Source organism: Hyperolius riggenbachi, chromosome 4 (genome assembly GCF_040937935.1).
Source record: "Hyperolius riggenbachi isolate aHypRig1 chromosome 4, aHypRig1.pri, whole genome shotgun sequence".
In the NCBI taxonomy this organism is placed as follows: domain Eukaryota; kingdom Metazoa; phylum Chordata; class Amphibia; order Anura; family Hyperoliidae; genus Hyperolius; species Hyperolius riggenbachi.
The window spans coordinates 239,236,331-239,255,866 of NC_090649.1; the positions used below are offsets into that span (position 1 = coordinate 239,236,331).

The 19,536-nt window shown below is 49.0% G+C and overlaps 1 protein-coding gene across 3 annotated transcripts in view; it reads left to right on the plus strand.

The window, feature by feature from the left end:
* Positions 1–19,536, plus strand: part of CD109 (CD109 molecule) — a 255,948-nt gene that overhangs the window by 108,863 nt on the left and 127,549 nt on the right. For all 3 annotated transcript variants that reach the window (XM_068281496.1, XM_068281495.1, XM_068281497.1), the window contains one exon: positions 2,136–2,198. In XM_068281496.1, coding sequence (XP_068137597.1) covers positions 2,136–2,198 — 63 coding nt within the window. The remainder of the gene's footprint in view (positions 1–2,135; positions 2,199–19,536) is intronic.

Genomic DNA, 19,536 nt, shown 5'->3' on the forward strand with positions numbered 1-19,536 from the left:
GGGGTTCCTATACTGCCCTGGCATTTTTGGGGCCCTAAACCGTGTGCAGTAGTCTAGAATCCAAATGCCTCAAAATGACCTGTGAATAGGACGTTAGGCCCCTTAGCGCACCTAGGTTGCAAAAAAAGTGTCACACATGTGGTATCGCCGTACTCAGAAGAAGTAGTATATTGTGTTTTGGGGTGTATTTTTACACATACCCATGCTGGGTGGGAGAAATATCTCTGTAAAAGGACAATTGTGTGTAAAAAAAATCAAACAATTGTCATTTACAGAGATATTTCTCCCACCCAGCATGGGTATGTGTAAAAATACACCCCAAAACACATTATACTACTTCTCCTGAGTACGGCGGTACCACATGTGTGGCACTTTTTTGCACCCTAAGTGCGCTAAGAGGCCCAAAGTCCAATGAGTACCTTTAGGATTTCACAGGTCATTTTGCGACATTTGGTTTCAAGACTACTCCTCACGGTTTAGGGCCCCTAAAATGCCAGGGCAGTATAGGAACCCCACAAATGACCCCATTTTAGAAAGAAGACACCCCAAGGTATTCCGTTAGGAGTATGGTGAGTTCATAGAAGATTTTATTTTTTGTCACAAGTTAGCGGAAAATGACACTTTGTGAAAAAAAAACAATTAAAATCAATTTCCGCTAACTTGTGACAAAAAAAAAAATCTTCTATGAACTCACCATCCTCCTAACGGAATACCTTGGGGTGTCTTCTTTTTAAAATGGGGTAATTTGTGGGGTTCTTATACTGTCCTGGCATTTTAGGGGCCCTAAAGCGTGAGGAGTAGTCTTGAAACGAAATTTCTCAAAATGACCTGTGAAATCCTAAAGGTACTCATTAAACTTTGGGCCCCTTAGCGCAGTTAGGGTGCAAAAAAGTGCCACACATGTGGTATCGCCGTACTCAGGAGAAGTAGTATAATGTGTTTTGGGGTGTATTTTTCCACATACCCATGCTGGGTGGGAGAAATATCTCTATAAATAGACAATTGTGTGTAAAAAAAATAAAACAATTGTCATTTACGGAGATATTTCTCCCACCCAGCATGGGTATGTGTAGAAATACACCCCAAAACACATTATACTACTTCTCCTGAGTACGGCAATACCACATGTGTGGCACTTTTTTGCAGCCTAACTGCGCTAAGGGGCCAAAAGTCCAATGAGCATCTTTAGGCTTTACAGGGGTGCTTACAATTAGGCACCCTCCAAAATGCCAGGACAGTGAACACACCCCACAAATGACCCCATTTTGGAAAGTAGACACTTCAAGGTATTCAGAGAGGAGCATAGTGAGTCCGTGGCAGATTTCATTTTTTTTTGTCGCAAGTTAGAAGAAATGGAAACTTTTTTTTTTCTTTTTTTTGTCAGAAAGTGTCATTTTCCGCTAACTTGTGACAAAAAATAAAATCTTCTATGAACTCACCATGCCTCTCACTGAATACTTTGGGATGCCTTCTTTCCAAAATGGGGTCATTTGGGCGGTATTTGTACTATCCTGGAATTTTAGCCCCTCATGAAACCTGACAGGTGCGCAGAAAAGTCAGAGATGCTTGAAAATGGGAAAATTTACTTTTGGCACCATAGTTTGTAAACGCTATAACTTTTACCCAATCCAATAAATATACACTGAATGCTTTTTTTTTAATCAAAGACATGTAGCAGAATAACTTTCGCGCTCAAATGTATAGGAAATTTTACTTTATTTGATAAATGTCAGCACAGCAAGTTAAAAAAGTCATTTTTTTTGCCAAAATTCATGTCTTTTTTGATGAATATAATAAAAACTAAAACTCGCAGCAGCAATCAAATAGCAGCAAAAGAAAGCTGTATTAGTGACAAGAAAAGGAGGTAAAATTCATTTAGGTGGTAGGTTGTATGACCGAGCAATAAACCGTGAAAGCTGCAGTGGTCTGAATGGAAAAAAAGTGCCTGGTCCTTAAGGGGTAGAAAGACTGTGGTCCTGAAGTGGTTAAATACCTATTCCCCATGCTGCTTGTGCTCATTTGTTATGAGGGTAACTAGATAAGCATTTGAAATGCAGTACTTAAGACATATCCCTGTTGTGAGTAGTCAAATGTATTTGAGGTGTATTCACTGTATTCTTTCCCCTTTATTACAGGTGGGCATTCCATTTAATCTGGACATAAAAAGCAATATCCAGTTGGATGAAATAACATATATGGTAATGTAAAATCTTTAGTAGTACAGGATATTTAATATAATGAAAACTCTTGTAACCCTAGTGAGGATTCCCAGGTGTATTCATATGAAAAATCTTCTGGTCCACTGGTGCATTAAAAACACACGATTGGTTCGCACGATGGCAAGGGGCCCCGGACCTCTCTCACTGGCCGGGGCCCCAAGGCCAATGCGCGATACCTGGAGGGGAGTGCAGGTGGGCCTGGACCTCTCACACCCAGGCTCTGGACCTCTCACATCCAGAAAACCCACCAACACTGCCTCCATACTGAATGCTAAATTCGACACACACAAGCAATAGAACACAGCAATACATGCATGCAGCTACATTTAAGTCGTTAGCAGGTGCTCGTCAGCCAATCAGGATGCACTGTCATACACCCTTTACCTGCCATACCACATCTAGCAGCCATTAGCATTCAGGTGGGAGGCTTCAGTTGGACGCAAATCGCAAGATTGCGTCGCTAGCAGGACCGCCCCGTGCAGGCATTCCTCCCACAGGGGTCCCTTCCTAACCGCTCACCTGTCTGCCATGTCCTAGAGCTGAAAAAAAACGTTTAAAAACACACGATTGGTTCGCACGATGGCCAGGGGCCCTGGACCTCTCTCACTGGCCGGGGCCCCAAGGCCAATGCGCGATACCTGGAGGGGAGTGCAGGTGGGCCTGGACCTCTCACACCCAGGCTCTGGACCTCTCACATCCAGAAAACCCACCAACACTGCCTCCATACTGAATGCTAAATTCGACACACACAAGCAATAGAACACAGCAATACATGCATGCAGCTACATTTAAGTCGTCAGCAGGTGCTCGTCAGCCAATCAGGATGCACTGTCATACACCCTTTACCTGCCATACCACATCTAGCAGCCATTAGCATTCAGGTGGGAGGCTTCAGTTGGACGCAAATCGCAAGATTGCATCGCTAGCAGGGCCGCCCCGTGTAGGCATTCCTCCCACAGGGGTCCCTCCCTAACCGCTCACCTGTCTGCCATGTCCTAGAGCTGAAAAAAAAACGTTTAAAAACACACGATTGGTTCGCACGATGGCCAGGGGCCCCGGACCTCTCTCACTGGCCGGGGCCCCAAGGCCAATGCGCGATACCTGGAGGGGAGTGCAGGTGGGCCTGGACCTCTCACACCCAGGCTCTGGACCTCTCACATCCAGAAAACCCACCAACACTGCCTCCATACTGAATGCTAAATTCGACACACACAAGCAATAGAACACAGCAATACATGCATGCAGCTACATTTAAGTCGTCAGCAGGTGCTCGTCAGCCAATCAGGATGCACTGTCATACACCCTTTACCTGCCATACCACATCTAGCAGCCATTAACATTCAGGTGGGAGGCTTCAGTTGGACGCAAATCGCAAGATTGCGTCGCTAGCAGGGCCGCCCCGTGTAGGCATTCCTCCCACAGGGGTCCCTCCCTAACCGCTCACCTGTCTGCCATGTCCTAGAGCTGAAAAAAAACGTTTAAAAACACACGATTGGTTCGCACGATGGCCAGGGGCCCCGGACCTCTCTCACTGGCCGGGGCCCCAAGGCCAATGCGCGATACCTGGAGGGGAGTGCAGGTGGGCCTGGACCTCTCACACCCAGGCTCTGGACCTCTCACATCCAGAAAACCCACCAACACTGCCTCCATACTGAATGCTAAATTCGACACACACAAGCAATAGAACACAGCAATACATGCATGCAGCTACATTTAAGTCGTCAGCAGGTGCTCGTCAGCCAATCAGGATGCACTGTCATAAACCCTTTACCTGCCATACCACATCTAGCAGCCATTAGCATTCAGGTGGGAGGCTTCAGTTGGACGCAAATCGCAAGATTGCGTCGCTAGCAGGGCCTCCCCGTGCAGGCATTCCTCCCACAGGGGTCCCTCCCTAACTGCTCACCTGTCTGCCATGTCCTAGAGCTGAAAAAAAACGTTTAAAAACACACGATTGGTTCGCACGATGGCCAGGGGCCCCGGACCTCTCTCACTGGCCGGGGCCCCAAGGCCAATGCGCGATACCTGGAGGGGAGTGCAGGTGGGCCTGGACCTCTCACACCCAGGCTCTGGACCTCTCACATCCAGAAAACCCACCAACACTGCCTCCATACTGAATGCTAAATTCGACACACACAAGCAATAGAACACAGCAATACATGCATGCAGCTACATTTAAGTCGTCAGCAGGTGCTCGTCAGCCAATCAGGATGCACTGTCATACACCCTTTACCTGCCATACCACATCTAGCAGCCATTAGCATTCAGGTGGGAGGCTTCAGTTGGACGCAAATCGCAAGATTGCGTCGCTAGCAGGGCCGCCCCGTGCAGGCATTCCTCCCACAGGGGTCCCTCCCTAACCGCTCACCTGTCTGCCATGTCCTAGAGCTGAAAAAAAACGTTTAAAAACACACGATTGGTTCGCACGATGGCCAGGGGCCCCGGACCTCTCTCACTGGCCGGGGCCCCAAGGCCAATGCGCAATACCTGGAGGGGAGTGCAGGTGGGCCTGGACCTCTCACACCCAGGCTCTGGACCTCTCACATCCAGAAAACCCACCAACACTGCCTCCATACTGAATGTAGAGTTGGGCCGAACCTCCGATTTTAGGTTCGCGAACCGGGTTCGCGAACTTTCGCGGAACGTTCGGTTCGCGTTAAAGTTCGCGAACCGCAATAGACTTCAATGGGGATGCGAACTTTGAAAAAAAAAAATAATTATGCTGGCCACAAAAGTGATGGAAAAGATGTTTCAAGGGGTCTAACACCTGGAGGGGGGCATGGCGGAGTAGGATACACGCCAAAAGTCCCCGGGAAAAATCTGGATTTGACGCAAAGCAGCGTTTTAAGGGCAGAAATCACATTGAATGCTAAATGACAGGCCTAAAGTGCTTTAAAACATCTTGCATGTGTATACATCAATCAGGTAGTGTAATTAAGGTACTGCTTCACACTGACACACCAAACTCACCGTGTAACGCACCGCAAACAGCTGTTTGTACTAGTGACGGCCGTGCTGGACTGGTGCGCACCATGGCGAGAGTGCAGGTTTTTGTGGCTTTACAGCCCATATGGTCGGCCTGGCTGATGTAGCTGAATGACAGAACAGTGACTGTCCAGCTGATTAAATTTGGTCTGACCACAATGAAGCAACGACCTTATTATTTTTTGTGTGCCCCCCGAGACACTCATCTAGGCGCCGGTCATTGCTTCATTGTGATACGCAAGCCCCTTCACCACGGCAAGGTAATGATCACGAAGGGGAATGGGCGCATGTACATGCCTTTTCTTTTGTTGTTGCAGCTGCCCTCAGTGCAGCCAGAAAAATTAGGCAGTCATGTACACGCACCATAAAAATTATTACAGCGGCCGCTGCTAGCAGCGGCCTAAAAAATTCAGCAATCCGCCTGGAGTCCCGGACCCTGTTGGTGGTGGCGGAGAAGGTAGTGAAGCGGCCTGCAGGCAGACATGCTGTGTGGAGGGACTGGGAGCGACTTAGTCTTTTTGGGGCAGGCCAGGCAGCCAGTCACACGGCGTGCAGGCAGAGATGCTGTGTGTGCGGGGACTGACTTAGTCTTGGGGCGGGCAGCAGCCCTCCGGGATCCATGCCTCATTCATTTTGATAAAGGTGAGGTACTTAACACTTTTGTGACTTAGGCGACTTCTCTTCTCTGTGACAATGCCTCCAGCTGCGCTGAAGGTCCTTTCTGAGAGGACGCTTGCGGCAGGGCAGGAGAGAAGTTGGATGGAAAATTGGGACAGCTCTGGCCACAGGTCAAGCCTGCGCACCCAGTAGTTCAAGGGTTCCTCATCGCTGTTCACAGCAGTGTCTACATCCACACTTAAGGCCAGGTAGTCGGCTACCTGCCGGTCGAGGCGTTGGTGGAGGGTGGATCCGGAAGGGCTACGGCGAGGCGTTGGACTAAAGAACGTCCGCATGTCCGACATCACCATGAGATCGCTGGAGCGTCCTGTCTTTGACTGCGTGGACACGGGAGGAGGATTAGTGGCAGTGGTACCTTGCTGGCGTTGTGCCGTCACATCACCCTTAAAGGCATTGTAAAGCATAGTTGACAGCTGGTTCTGCATATGCTGCATCCTTTCCACCTTCCGGTGAGTTGGTAACAGGTCCGCCACTTTGTGCCTGTACCGAGGGTCTAGTAGTGTGGCCACCCAGTACAGCTCATTCCCCTTGAGGTTTTTTATACGGGGGTCCCTCAACAGGCAGGACAGCATAAAAGACGACATCTGCACAAAGTCGGATCCAGTACCCTCCATCTCCTCTTGCTCTTCCTCAGTGACGTCAGGTAAGTCAACCTCCTCCCCCCAGCCGCGAACAATACCACGGGAAGGTTGAGCAGCACAAGCCCCCTGCGACGCCTGCTGCGGTTGTTCTCCTGCCGCTGTCCCCTCCTCCTCCTCCTCCTCCTCCCCCAAAGAAACACCTTGCTCATCATCCTCTGAGTCTGACTCGTCTTCTGCACACGACCTCTCTTCTTCCTCCTCCTCCCCCCTCTGTGCTGCCGCAGGTGTTGAGGAAACAGCTGGGTCTGATGAAAATTGGTCCCATGCCTGTTCCTGCCGTAACGGTTCCTGGTCACGCTCATTCGCAGCTTCATCCGCCACTCTACGCACAGCACGCTCCAAGAAGTACGCGTAGGGAATTAAGTCGCTGATGGTGCCCTCACTGCGGCTCACCAGGTTGGTCACCTCCTCAAACGGCCGCATGAGCCTGCATGCATTTTTCATCAGTGTCCAGTTGTCGGGCCAGAACATCCCCATCTTCCCAGACTGTTTCGTTCTACTCCAGTTGTAGAGGTACTGGGTGACGGCTTTCTTCTGTTCTAGCAGGCGGGAGAACATGAGCAGGGTCGAGTTCCAGCGAGTGGGGCTATCGCAAATGAGGCGTCTCACCGGCATGTTGTTTTTACGCTGAATTTCTGCAAATCGTGCCATGGCTGTGTAAGAGCGCCTCAAATGCCCACAGAACTTCCTGGCCTGCTTCAGGACATCCGCTAAGCCAGGGTACTTTGCCACAAATCTTTGAACCACTAGATTCATGACATGTGCCATGCAGGGTATGTGTGTCAGCTTCCCCATATGCAAAGCGGCAAGCAGATTGCTGCCGTTGTCGCACACCACGTTGCCTATCTCCAGGTGGTGCGGGGTCAGCCACTCATCCACCTGTTTCTTAAGAGCAGCCAGGAGAGCTGCTCCAGTGTGACTCTCCGCTTTGAGACAAGCCATGTCTAAGATGGCGTGACACCGTCGTACCTGGCATGCAGCATAGGCCCTGTGGAGCTGGGGCTGTGTAGCTGGAGAGGAGAACTGCCACTCAGCCAAGGAGGAGGAGGAGGACAGCGAAGAGCATGTAGCAGGAGGAGAGGAGGTGGCAGGAGGCCTGCCTGCAAGCCGTGGAGGTGTCACAATTTGGTCCGCCGCTTTCTGCTTGCCATCGTTCACCACCAGGTTCACCCAATGGGCTGTGTAGGTAATGTAGCGGCCCTGCCCGTGCTTGGCAGACCAGCCATCCGTGGTCAGGTGTACCCTTGACCCAACGCTCTTCGCAAGAGATGACACCACTTGCCTCTCAACTTCACGGTGCAGTTGGGGTATGGCCTTTCTCGAAAAATAAGTGCGGCCTGGCATCTTCCACTGCGGTGTTCCGATGGCCACAAATTTACGGAAGGCCTCAGAGTCCACCAGCCGGTATGATAACAGCTGGCGAGCTAACAGTTCCGCCACGCCAGCTGTCAGACGCCGGGCAAGGGGGTGACTGGCCAAAAGTGGCTTCTTCCGCTCAAACATTTCCTTCACGGACACCTGACTGCTGCTGTGGGCAGAGGAGCAGGAACCGCTCAAGGGCAGAGGCGGAGTGGAGGAGGGTGCCTGTGAAGGTGCAAAGGAGAAAGCGGCAGAAGCAGATGATGCACCTGAAGGAGGAAGAGGAGAAGGAGGGTGACTTTTCTTTTGTGTGCTGCTGCTGCTTTTGCTCAGGTGGCCATCCCATTGCTGTTTGTGCCTTTTCTCCAGGTGCCTTCGTAAGGCACTTGTCCCTACGTGAGTGTTGGCCTTTCCACGGCTCAATTTTTGTTGGCAGAGCGAACAGATGGCTTTGGTCCGATCTGAGGCACACACATTAAAAAATTTCCACACCGCTGAGCCACCCTGGGATGTGGGCACTATGGGGACCTCAGCAGCTGATGCTGAAGGGCAAGTTGGCTGGCTGTACATAGGTGGCGATACATGGTGCCGGACTCTGCCACCAGCTGTTTCTGACGAAGAGCTGCCCCAGCTTCTTTCAGCAACTTCTCTCCTCCTACTACTCTTTGACTCCCCCTCTGAACTGTCCCCCTCTTCATCTCCTCTATTGGGAACATACAGAGGATCCCTATTACCGTCATCATCGTAGTCATCCTGCCCAGCTTCGCTTGCCTCAGACAAATCCAAACTTGCACCATCAGTAGGTCCTTCATCCTCCTGACACGTTACATCCATAGTGTTGCCGCGTAACTCAGACATATTAGCTGGTGAAAATTCATCTGGCTGTAACAACAATGGCTGTGCATCAGTGATTTCAACACTAAATAATTCTTGCGAAGTGTCAAATGCAGCGGAAGTGGTGCTAGTAGTAGCGCTGGTGGCTGAGCAAGATGAGGTGTTCTGTGTCGCTAAATACTCAACCACGTCCTGACAATCTTGGGAGGTGATGGGACGTGCCTTCTTCCGAGCACTGTACTGTGGGCCAGGTCCACACGAAATTACATTTACACGACCTCGCGCAGACCTGCCGGGTGGCCTTCCTCTGCCTCTGCCACTACCTCTTCCTCTTCCTCTACCTGTTTTGTCCATATTGGGTATGCACGGAGTGGTATATCACACTGCGTGCACTCACGTAGGTAGGTGGGTTCACTTAACTGCACAGGTATGCGCACTGATGCGGTGGGTTCACTGAACAGAACAGGTATACAGTGGCGGGTTCACAGAACAGGTATGCAGTGGCAGGATCACTGAACACAATAGGTATGCAGTGGCGTGTTCACTAAACAGGTATACAGTGGCGGGTCCACTGAACAGAACAGGTATACAGTGGCGGGTTCACAGAACAGGTATACAGTGGCGGGTCCACTGAACAGAACAGGTATACAGTGGCGGGTCCACTGAACAGAACAGGTATACAGTGGCGGGTCCACTGAACAGAACAGGTATACAGTGGCGGGTCCACTGAACAGAACAGGTATACAGTGGCGGGTTCACAGAACAGGTATACAGTGGCGGGTCCACTGAACAGAACAGGTATACAGTGGCGGGTTCACAGAACAGGTATACAGTGGCGGGTCCACTGAACAGAACAGGTATACAGTGGCGGGTCCACTGAACAGAACAGGTATACAGTGGCGGGTCCACTGAACAGAACAGGTATACAGTGGCGGGTCCACTGAACAGAACAGGTATACAGTGGCGGGTTCACAGAACAGGTATGCAGTGGCAGGATCACTGAACACAATAGGTATGCAGTGGCGTGTTCACTAAACAGGTATACAGTGGCAGGTCCACTGAACAGAACAGGTATACAGTGGCGGGTCCACTGAACAGAACAGGTATACAGTGGCGGGTCCACTGAACAGAACAGGTATACAGTGGCGGGTCCACTGAACAGAACAGGTATACAGTGGCGGGTCCACTGAACAGAACAGGTATACAGTGGCGGGTTCACAGAACAGGTATGCAGTGGCAGGATCACTGAACACAATAGGTATGCAGTGGCGTGTTCACTAAACAGGTATACAGTGGCGGGTCCACTGAACAGAACAGGTATACAGTGGCGGGTCCACTGAACAGAACAGGTATACAGTGGCAGATTCACAGAACAGGTATACAGTGGCGGGTCCACTGAACAGAACAGGTATACAGTGGCGGGTTCACAGAACAGGTATGCAGTGGCAGGATCACTGAACACAATAGGTATGCAGTGGCGTGTTCACTAAACAGGTATACAGTGGCGGGTCCACTGAACAGAACAGGTATACAGTGGCGGGTTCACAGAACAGGTATACAGTGGCGGGTCCACTGAACAGAACAGGTATACAGTGGCGGGTTCACAGAACAGGTATGCAGTGGCAGGATCACTGAACACAATAGGTATGCAGTGGCGTGTTCACTAAACAGGTATACAGTGGCGGGTCCACTGAACAGAACAGGTATACAGTGGCGGGTTCACTGAACAGGTATACAGTGGCGGGTCCACTGAACAGAACAGGTATACAGTGGCGGGTTCACAGAACAGGTATGCAGTGGCAGGTTCACTGAACACAACAGGTATGCAGTGGCAGGTTCACTGAACACAACAGGTATGCAGTGGCGGGTTCACTGAACAGGTATACAGTGGCGGGTCCACTGAACAGAACAGGTATACAGTGGCGGGTCCACTGAACAGAACAGGTATACAGTGGCGGGTCCACTGAACAGAACAGGCATACAGTGGCGGGTTCACAGAACAGGTATACAGTGGCGGGTCCACTGAACAGAACAGGTATACAGTGGCGGGTTCACAGAACAGGTATGCAGTGGCAGGATCACTGAACAGGTATGCAGTGGCAGGATCACTGAACAGGTATGGAGTGGCAGGATCACAGTACAGGTATGCAGTGGGCTGAGGGCTCACTGAACAGAACAGGTATGCAGTGGCAGGATCACTGAACAGGTATGGAGTGGCAGGATCACAGTACAGGTATGCAGTGGGCTGAGGGCTCACTGAACAGAACAGGTATGCAGTGGCAGGATCACTGAACAGGTATGCAGTGGCAGGATCACTGAACAGGTATGCAGTGGCAGGATCACAGTACAGGTATGCAGTGGGCTGAGGGCTCACTGAACAGAACAGGTATGCAGTGGCAGGATCACTGAACAGGTATGGAGTGGCAGGATCACAGTACAGGTATGCAGTGGGCTGAGGGCTCACTGAACAGAATAGGTATGCAGTGGCAGGATCACTGAACAGGTATGCAGTGGCAGGATCACTGAACAGGTATGCAGTGGCAGGATCACAGTACAGGTATGCAGTGGCAGGATCACAGTACAGGTATGCAGTGGGCTGAGGGCTCACTGAACAGAACAGGTATGCAGCCAGGAAGAAGTTAAGCCTAACTAATCTTTCCCTATATGAGAGACTGCAGCAGCTCGCCCTACTCTCACTAATGCAGGCACACGAGTGGCCGTAATGGCCGCCGCTGCCTGCCTTATATAAGGGGGGGTGGGGCTCCAGGGGCTAGTGTAGCCTAATTGGCTACACTGGGCCTGCTGACTGTGATGTAGAGGGTCAAAGTTGACCCTCAGTGCATTATGGGGCGAACCGAACTTCTTCCGCAAAAGGTTCGCGTGCGGTACCCGCACGCGAACCACCTACGTTCGCGCGAACCACGTTCGCCGGCGAACCGTTCGGCCCAACTCTAACTGAATGCTACATTCGACACACACAAGCAATAGAACACAGCAATACATGCATGCAGCTACATTTAAGTCGTCAGCAGGTGCTCGTCAGCCAATCAGAATGCACTGTCATACACCCTTTACCTGCCATACCACATCTAGCAGCCATTAGCATTCAGGTGGGAGGCTTCAGTTGGACGCAAATCGCAAGATTGCGTCGCTAGCAGGGCCGCCCCGTGCAGGCATTCCTCCCACAGGGGTCCCTCCCTAACCGCTCACCTGTCTGCCATGTCCTAGAGCTGAAAAAAAACATTTAAAAACACACGATTGGTTCGCACGATGGCCAGGGGCCCCGGACCTCTCTCACTGGCCGGGGCCCCAAGGCCAATGCGCGATACCTGGAGGGGAGTGCAGGTGGGCCTGGACCTCTCACACCCAGGCTCTGGACCTCTCACATCCAGAAAACCCACCAACACTGCCCCCATACTGAATGCTAAATTCGACACACACAAGCAATAGAACACAGCAATACATGCATGCAGCTACATTTAAGTCGTCAGCAGGTGCTCGTCAGCCAATCAGGATGCACTGTCATACACCCTTTACCTGCCATACCACATCTAGCAGCCATTAGCATTCAGGTGGGAGGCTTCAGTTGGACGCAAATCGCAAGATTCCGTCGCTAGCAGGACCGCCCCGTGCAGGCATTCCTCCCACAGGGGTCCCTCCCTAACCGCTCACCTGTCTGCCATGTCCTAGAGCTGAAAAAAAATGTTTAAAAACACACGATTGGTTCGCACGATGGCCAGGGGCCCCGGACCTCTCTCACTGGCCGGGGCCCCAAGGCCAATGCGCGATACCTGGAGGGGAGTGCAGGTGGGCCTGGACCTCTCACACCCAGGCTCTGGACCTCTCACATCCAGAAAACCCACCAACACTGCCTCCATACTGAATGCTAAATTCGACACACACAAGCAATAGAACACAGCAATACATGCATGCAGCTACATTTAAGTCGTCAGCAGGTGCTCGTCAGCCAATCAGGATGCACTGTCATACACCCTTTACCTGCCATACCACATCTAGCAGCCATTAGCATTCAGGTGGGAGGCTTCAGTTGGACGCAAATCGCAAGATTCCGTCGCTAGCAGGACCGCCCCGTGCAGGCATTCCTCCCACAGGGGTCCCTCCCTAACCGCTCACCTGTCTGCCATGTCCTGGAGCTGAAAAAAAACGTTTAAAAACACACGATTGGTTCGCACGATGGCCAGGGGCCCCGGACCTCTCTCACTGGCCGGGGCCCCAAGGCCAATGCGCGATACCTGGAGGGGAGTGCAGGTGGGCCTGGACCTCTCACACCCAGGCTCTGGACCTCTCACATCCAGAAAACCCACCAACACTGCCTCCATACTGAATGCTAAATTCGACACACACAAGCAATAGAACACAGCAATACATGCATGCAGCTACATTTAAGTCGTCAGCAGGTGCTCGTCAGCCAATCAGGATGCACTGTCATACACCCTTTACCTGCCATACCACATCTAGCAGCCATTAGCATTCAGGTGGGAGGCTTCAGTTGGACGCAAATCGCAAGATTGCGTCGCTAGCAGGACCGCCCCGTGCAGGCATTCCTCCCACAGGGGTCCCTCCCTAACCGCTCACCTGTCTGCCATGTCCTAGAGCTGAAAAAAAACGTTTAAAAACACACGATTGGTTCGCACGATGGCCAGGGGCCCCGGACCTCTCTCACTGGCCGGGGCCCCAAGGCCAATGCGCGATACCTGGAGGGGAGTGCAGGTGGGCCTGGACCTCTCACACCCAGGCTCTGGACCTCTCACATCCAGAAAACCCACCAACACTGCCTCCATACTGAATGCTAAATTCGACACACACAAGCAATAGAACACAGCAATACATGCATGCAGCTACATTTAAGTCGTCAGCAGGTGCTCGTCAGCCAATCAGGATGCACTGTCATACACCCTTTACCTGCCATACCACATCTAGCAGCCATTAGCATTCAGGTGGGAGGCTTCAGTTGGACGCAAATCGCAAGATTGCGTCGCTAGCAGGACCGCCCCGATTTGCGATTTGCGTCCAACTGAAGCCTCCCTGAAGCCTCCCACCTGAATGCTAATGGCTGCTAGATGTGGTATGGCAGGTAAAGGGTGTATGACAGTGCATCCTGATTGGCTGACGAGCACCTGCTGACAACTTAAATGTAGCTGCATGCATGTATTGCTGTGTTCTATTGCTTGTGTGTGTCGAATTTAGCATTCAGTATGGAGGCAGTGTTGGTGGGTTTTCTGGATGTGAGAGGTCCAGAGCCTGGGTGTGAGAGGTCCAGGCCCACCTGCACTCCCCTCCAGGTATCGCGCATTGGCCTTGGGGCCCCGGCCAGTGAGAGAGGTCCGGGGCCCCTGGCCATCGTGCGAACCAATCGTGTGTTTTTAAACGTTTTTTTTCAGCTCTAGGACATGGCAGACAGGTGAGCGGTTAGGGAGGGACCCCTGTGGGAGGAATGCCTGCACGGGGCGGTCCTGCTAGCGACGCAATCTTGCGATTTGCGTCCAACTGAAGCCTCCCACCTGAATGCTAATGGCTGCTAGATGTGGTATGGCAGGTAAAGGGTGTATGACAGTGCATCCTGATTGGCTGACGAGCACCTGCTGACGACTTAAATGTAGCTGCATGCATGTATTGCTGTGTTCTATTGCCACTGGTGCATTAGTAAGCAATAGCAGGATGTCTGTCCTGGGGTTACATACTTCCTGTGAGGGACCATGGCCTGAACAATGTAAAACAAATTGTCGAACAATTGAAAAAAATGGAACAATAAGGAATGTGCCATTGCTGACCTATTAAAAAACCAAGAAAAAAACAAAACTGGTTTGTACCTGGCTGTTGTGTAGATCTTCAGGATCATATAATTAGTTTTTTTTTTACAAAGCTTCAAGTTTATTGAATGCATAGATGCTCAATGCATACACAAATAAATAAAGTAGTGGATATTAAAGTGAGTACAGAAAGGTAGCAACAGAACAAAATACATACAGTAATTATATACAGTTGGAGTTTTTCTTTAAAGAGAAACCGTGACCAAGAATTGAACTTCATCCCAATCAGTAGCTGATACCCACTTTTCCCATGAGACATATTTTCCTTTTCACAAATGGATCATCAGGGGGCTTTGTATGGCTAATATTGTGGTGAAACCCCTCCCACAGTGGGATGTCAGGACCATGGTCCTGACAGTTTCCTATCTGTGAACTTTATTGCATTGTGTGTAAATACAGCTGGGTCCAACTGCAAAAAAGCAAACAGCATCTCCATCCACTGACATCACCTGCCAGCAGTAAAAATGTCACCATGTGGTAAATGTCAGAATGTAAATCAGGGAGAGGAAAGATTTTACAATGGGAAAACAAAGAATAAATCATTTATACATAATTATTGTAAAAATAAGCACTTTTGTTATTACATTATTTTCACTGGTGAACCTCATTAAGTGTTGTAACATTGGTACAATCATGATAAGGTTATTCTTCGGATAGGCTAGCTTTACAGAGGGAGTGTTGGGGCTTTAAATGTGTGTATTACGCTAGATCTTGCTGTGGGGTGCCTCCACCTTTTAGTACCAATCCCATTGAACAATAATTTAGTATGCAGCACAGGAGTTGTGATGTGGGTCTGCTCACTCTATGCTTAAGGTGCGTACACAACTGTTACTAAAGTCACCCATCGGAGATCAGAACCCGATCCCCTTAAATAACATCGCTGTGTAACTGATGACACGTTGTGTTGTTATTCGGGAGATGGGGGGGTGAAAAGATAATGGAGGGATGACGAAGCGGTGCGTGCTAGCATTACATGGTGGATGGGGAGTACCATTCCAGATATGTGATTGTTAACTGGTTCTGTAAATGATGAAGTATGAATCTACGTCCAGCAGGTGGTACTGCGGCTCTGACTGGACGTAGATTCAACCTCGCAAGGAATTGCATGTCCCCGTCGTTACCGCCAATACCACTGATCTCGCCACTTTGCACTCACCACAATTCGCTTGCTATAAGATGGCAGAGTTCTGTAAGCAGGTCAGGAGCTGCTTTCATTGGCTCCTGCCCACGTGATCACGGAGAGACAATCACATTGGCTCCCATTGATAGACAACGTCAGGAGCCAATGAAAGTGGCTCATGACCAGCTATCACCACTCTGCCGTCATAGAGACGGCAGAGAGAGGATCCTGCAGTCAGGGCCGGATTTACCATAAGGCATTGTAGGCACATGCCTACAGGCACCTGATAATGGAAAGGTGGCTCACTCTCCTCCCTGAGCGCCTCCCTCCCACCTTCCCTATGCAGAGTTCTGAGCCGAGCGTAAATGAGAGGTTACTCACCTGGGTCTCAGCATTCCACTAAAGAGATCTCCCTTCAATAAAGGGCACCACTAGTTACTTAAAGGGACACTTAAGTAAAACAAAAAAAATGAGTTTTACTCACCTGGGGCTTCCAATAGCCCGCTGCAGCTGTCCGGTGCCCTCGCCATCTCCCTCCGATCCTCCTGGCCCCACCGGCAGCCACTTCCTTTATCGGTGACAGGAGCTGACAGGCTGGGGACGCGAGTGATTCTTCGCATTCCTGGCCACAATAGCGCCATCTATGCTGCTATAGCATATATCATATACCATATAGCAGCATAGAGGGTGCTAATGTGTCTGGGAATGCGAAGTATCACTCGCTTCGCCAGCCTGCCAGCTCCTGTCACCGAAACAGGAAGTGGCTGCTGGCGGGGCCAGGAGGATCGGAGGGAGACAGTGAGGGCACCGGACAGCTGCAGGGGGCTATTGGAAGCCATAGGTGAGTAAAACTCATTTTTTTTGTTTGACTTAAGTGTCCCTTTAATACTAAGTGTACCTCTGGCTATCTAATGCTAAGAGACACCTGTAGCTGCCTATGACAGGCAATAGGTAAGGGAGAAGTGACACTGACAGATGGGCCAGCCAGCACACTTGTGCGGTTCAGCGGGGGTTTGTAGGTTTATGGAAGTCTATGGTGCCAAGAGGACATCTGTGCCTATAGGCTCCTGTGAGGTAAATCCGGGCATGCCTGCAGTGATGGGGCAGCTTTGTGACCGGCGAGTGTGGCCGGTATGTGCGGCGATTAGTCGGGAGGCAGCGTTTTACCGTGCCAGCAGTCTCTGATCCTTAAAGAGAACCTGTACTGAGTAAAAATATTTAAAATAAACACATGAGGTAACTTCAAATGAACATTACATAGTTACCTCGCCATCAGTTCCTCTCAGAAGCTCACCATTTTCTTCTGACAATAATCCCTTCCAGTTCTGACAATATTTTGTCAGATCTGAAATATATCAGTTGCTGTCAGTAAAATATCAGTTGCTGTCAGTTATAGCTGAGAGGAAAACTGATGTACCAGGTAATGTCCATGTTTCCCTATGGCTCAAGTGGGCGATGATACAGTTTAACTGTGTGCTGACCAGAAAGCTGTTATGGGTTATGGCCATTTTCAAAATGGAGGACGGAAAATTCCCTTGATCACAGAGAACAAACAGGACGCGGGACAGGAGAAAGACACTGAGGCGTAGACTACATGGAAGGTAAGTATGACTTGTGTATGCTTATTTTGACTTTTAATTTTCAGTTTAGGTTTTCTTTAAGGGGGCAGAGACTGCTGGTACAGAAGTGGTTAAATACTGAAGCCAAGTAATGAGCATGATAAGCAATCAGCAATGCTTAAAGAGACACTGAAGCGAAAAAAAAATTATGATATTATGATTTGTATGTGTAGTACAGCTAAGAAATAAAACATTAAGATCAGATACATCAGTCTAATTGTTTCCAGTACATTAAGAGTTAAGAAACTCCAGTTGTTATCTCTATGCAAACAAGCCATTAACTCTCTGACTTATGCTGGGAATACATGTTTCGTTTTTGCCTTCGTTTTAGCCTTCGATTCGTTCAGTAAACGAATCGAGTGTTGAAAACGTATGTGAAAATAGTCATAATCTCATTATAGTTTCGATTAATAGACCCCAAAAACGAACGACTAGTGATCGAACATGTTTGATATTATCTCTCTTTATCCATCTAATCGAGGCATTGGTAGGCTTGATGGCTGTTCAGATCGATTATATGTTCGTTTATGTTAGTCCGTCCCTGTAAAAAGGGATTTTCGTTTCGTTTCTTTGCAGCCTTCGATTATTGGAAAAACGAAACCATCAGAATCGAAAAAAAAAAACGAAACCGTGGGTGGTGATATTAACCGTACGTTCGATTATTTCGGGAACGAAAAGGACAAAAGGCACAATCGAAACGAAGGCTAAAACGAAGGCAAAAATGAAACGTGTATTCCCAGCATAAGTCTTAGTTGTGGAGAGGGCTGTTATCTGACTTTTATTATCTCAACTGTAAGTGAACTGTTTACTTTTTCTCTGCTAGAGGAGAGGTCATTACTTCACAGAATGCTCTGAAAGACTCATTTTGAATGCTGAGTGTTGTGTAATCTGCACATAATATAGAATGATGCAATGTTAGAAAAAACACTATATACCTGAAAATAAAAGTATGAGAATATTTTCTTTGCTGCTAATCTTCTAGTAATTATTCATAGTACACAACCAATTCACTATATCATATTTTTTTCCGCTTCAGTGTCTCTTTAAATCAGTAATAAAGATAACTGCCTTCCTAGCCCTCTCAGATTAGATCTATTTTAAAATTGTACTTCAAATCCATATCTCAACACCAGGTGGCACTGTAGTGAAATCCTTCATAAAGCCTACATATGAGGATTGACGCCTTGCAGTGATTTGGATTTGATCTTGCAGGTGACAGTGAATGGCCGAGGCTGTGGCTTGCTTTCAGACTAGCAACATAGTCTGTTGCTATGAAGGAGGAGGCGAGCCAATGGAGCTGTGCATTGTGCACAATGGAGGGGCACAGAGTGGATGGGGTGACTGAAGAGATCAATGCCCCCAGCCATCTCTTCACTGAGATGATCTACCATTCAGATCAATGGCTGCTGCACCACTGTATACATGCTAGATACCCATACCCCATTTGGCTGCCTTGTCTAAGATCCATCTTGCATGTGTAAAAGACTTAAAGGACCTGTGTCGCAAAACTCTTAAAATTTTTAATTTATGTAAACATATACAGATAAGAAGTATGTTTCTTCCAGAGTAAAATGAGCCATGCATTACTGTTCTACTATGTTGCTGTCACTTACAGTAGGTCGTAGAAATCTGACAGAACCGACAGGTTTTGGACTAGCCCATTGGGGATTCACAGGGATTTCATTAATTTCAAAAAGCACTTAGTGAATGGCAGTTGCTTCGTCCAACTGCCAAAAAAGTGTACGATGAGCAGGGAGGCTGGCCAGCATCTTCGTATAAACCTTTTTCAGGGAGTGTCTTTGTAAAGGATAAAGGTCATGCTGAGAATCCCCTATGGAGAGATGGACTAGCCCAAAACCTGTTGGTAATGTCAGATTTCTACTCCCTATGGTAAATGCCAGCAACATAGGAGAAAAGTAATTTATGGCTCATTTTACTCAGGCAGAAACATGCTTCTTATTTGTAACTGTTTTATATTTTAAAATTTTCGCAACATTTCCTCTTTAAGAGTGGAAAAAAACACATTCATTGAACTCCACCATACTTATATACAGAAAAACCATTTTATCTTAGAATACCTGAAGTCAAAAAGAAAAGCTCCCATCTTGATGGAGAAGCAGAAATGAACCTTTCCGAGTTGAATATTTTTTTATGTTAAAATAAGTCTTCTTGATTTAGCCTAAAGGGAAATGGAACCTAAACTGAGAAGGATGTGGATTTTTCCTTTTAAAATAATACCAGTTGCTTGCC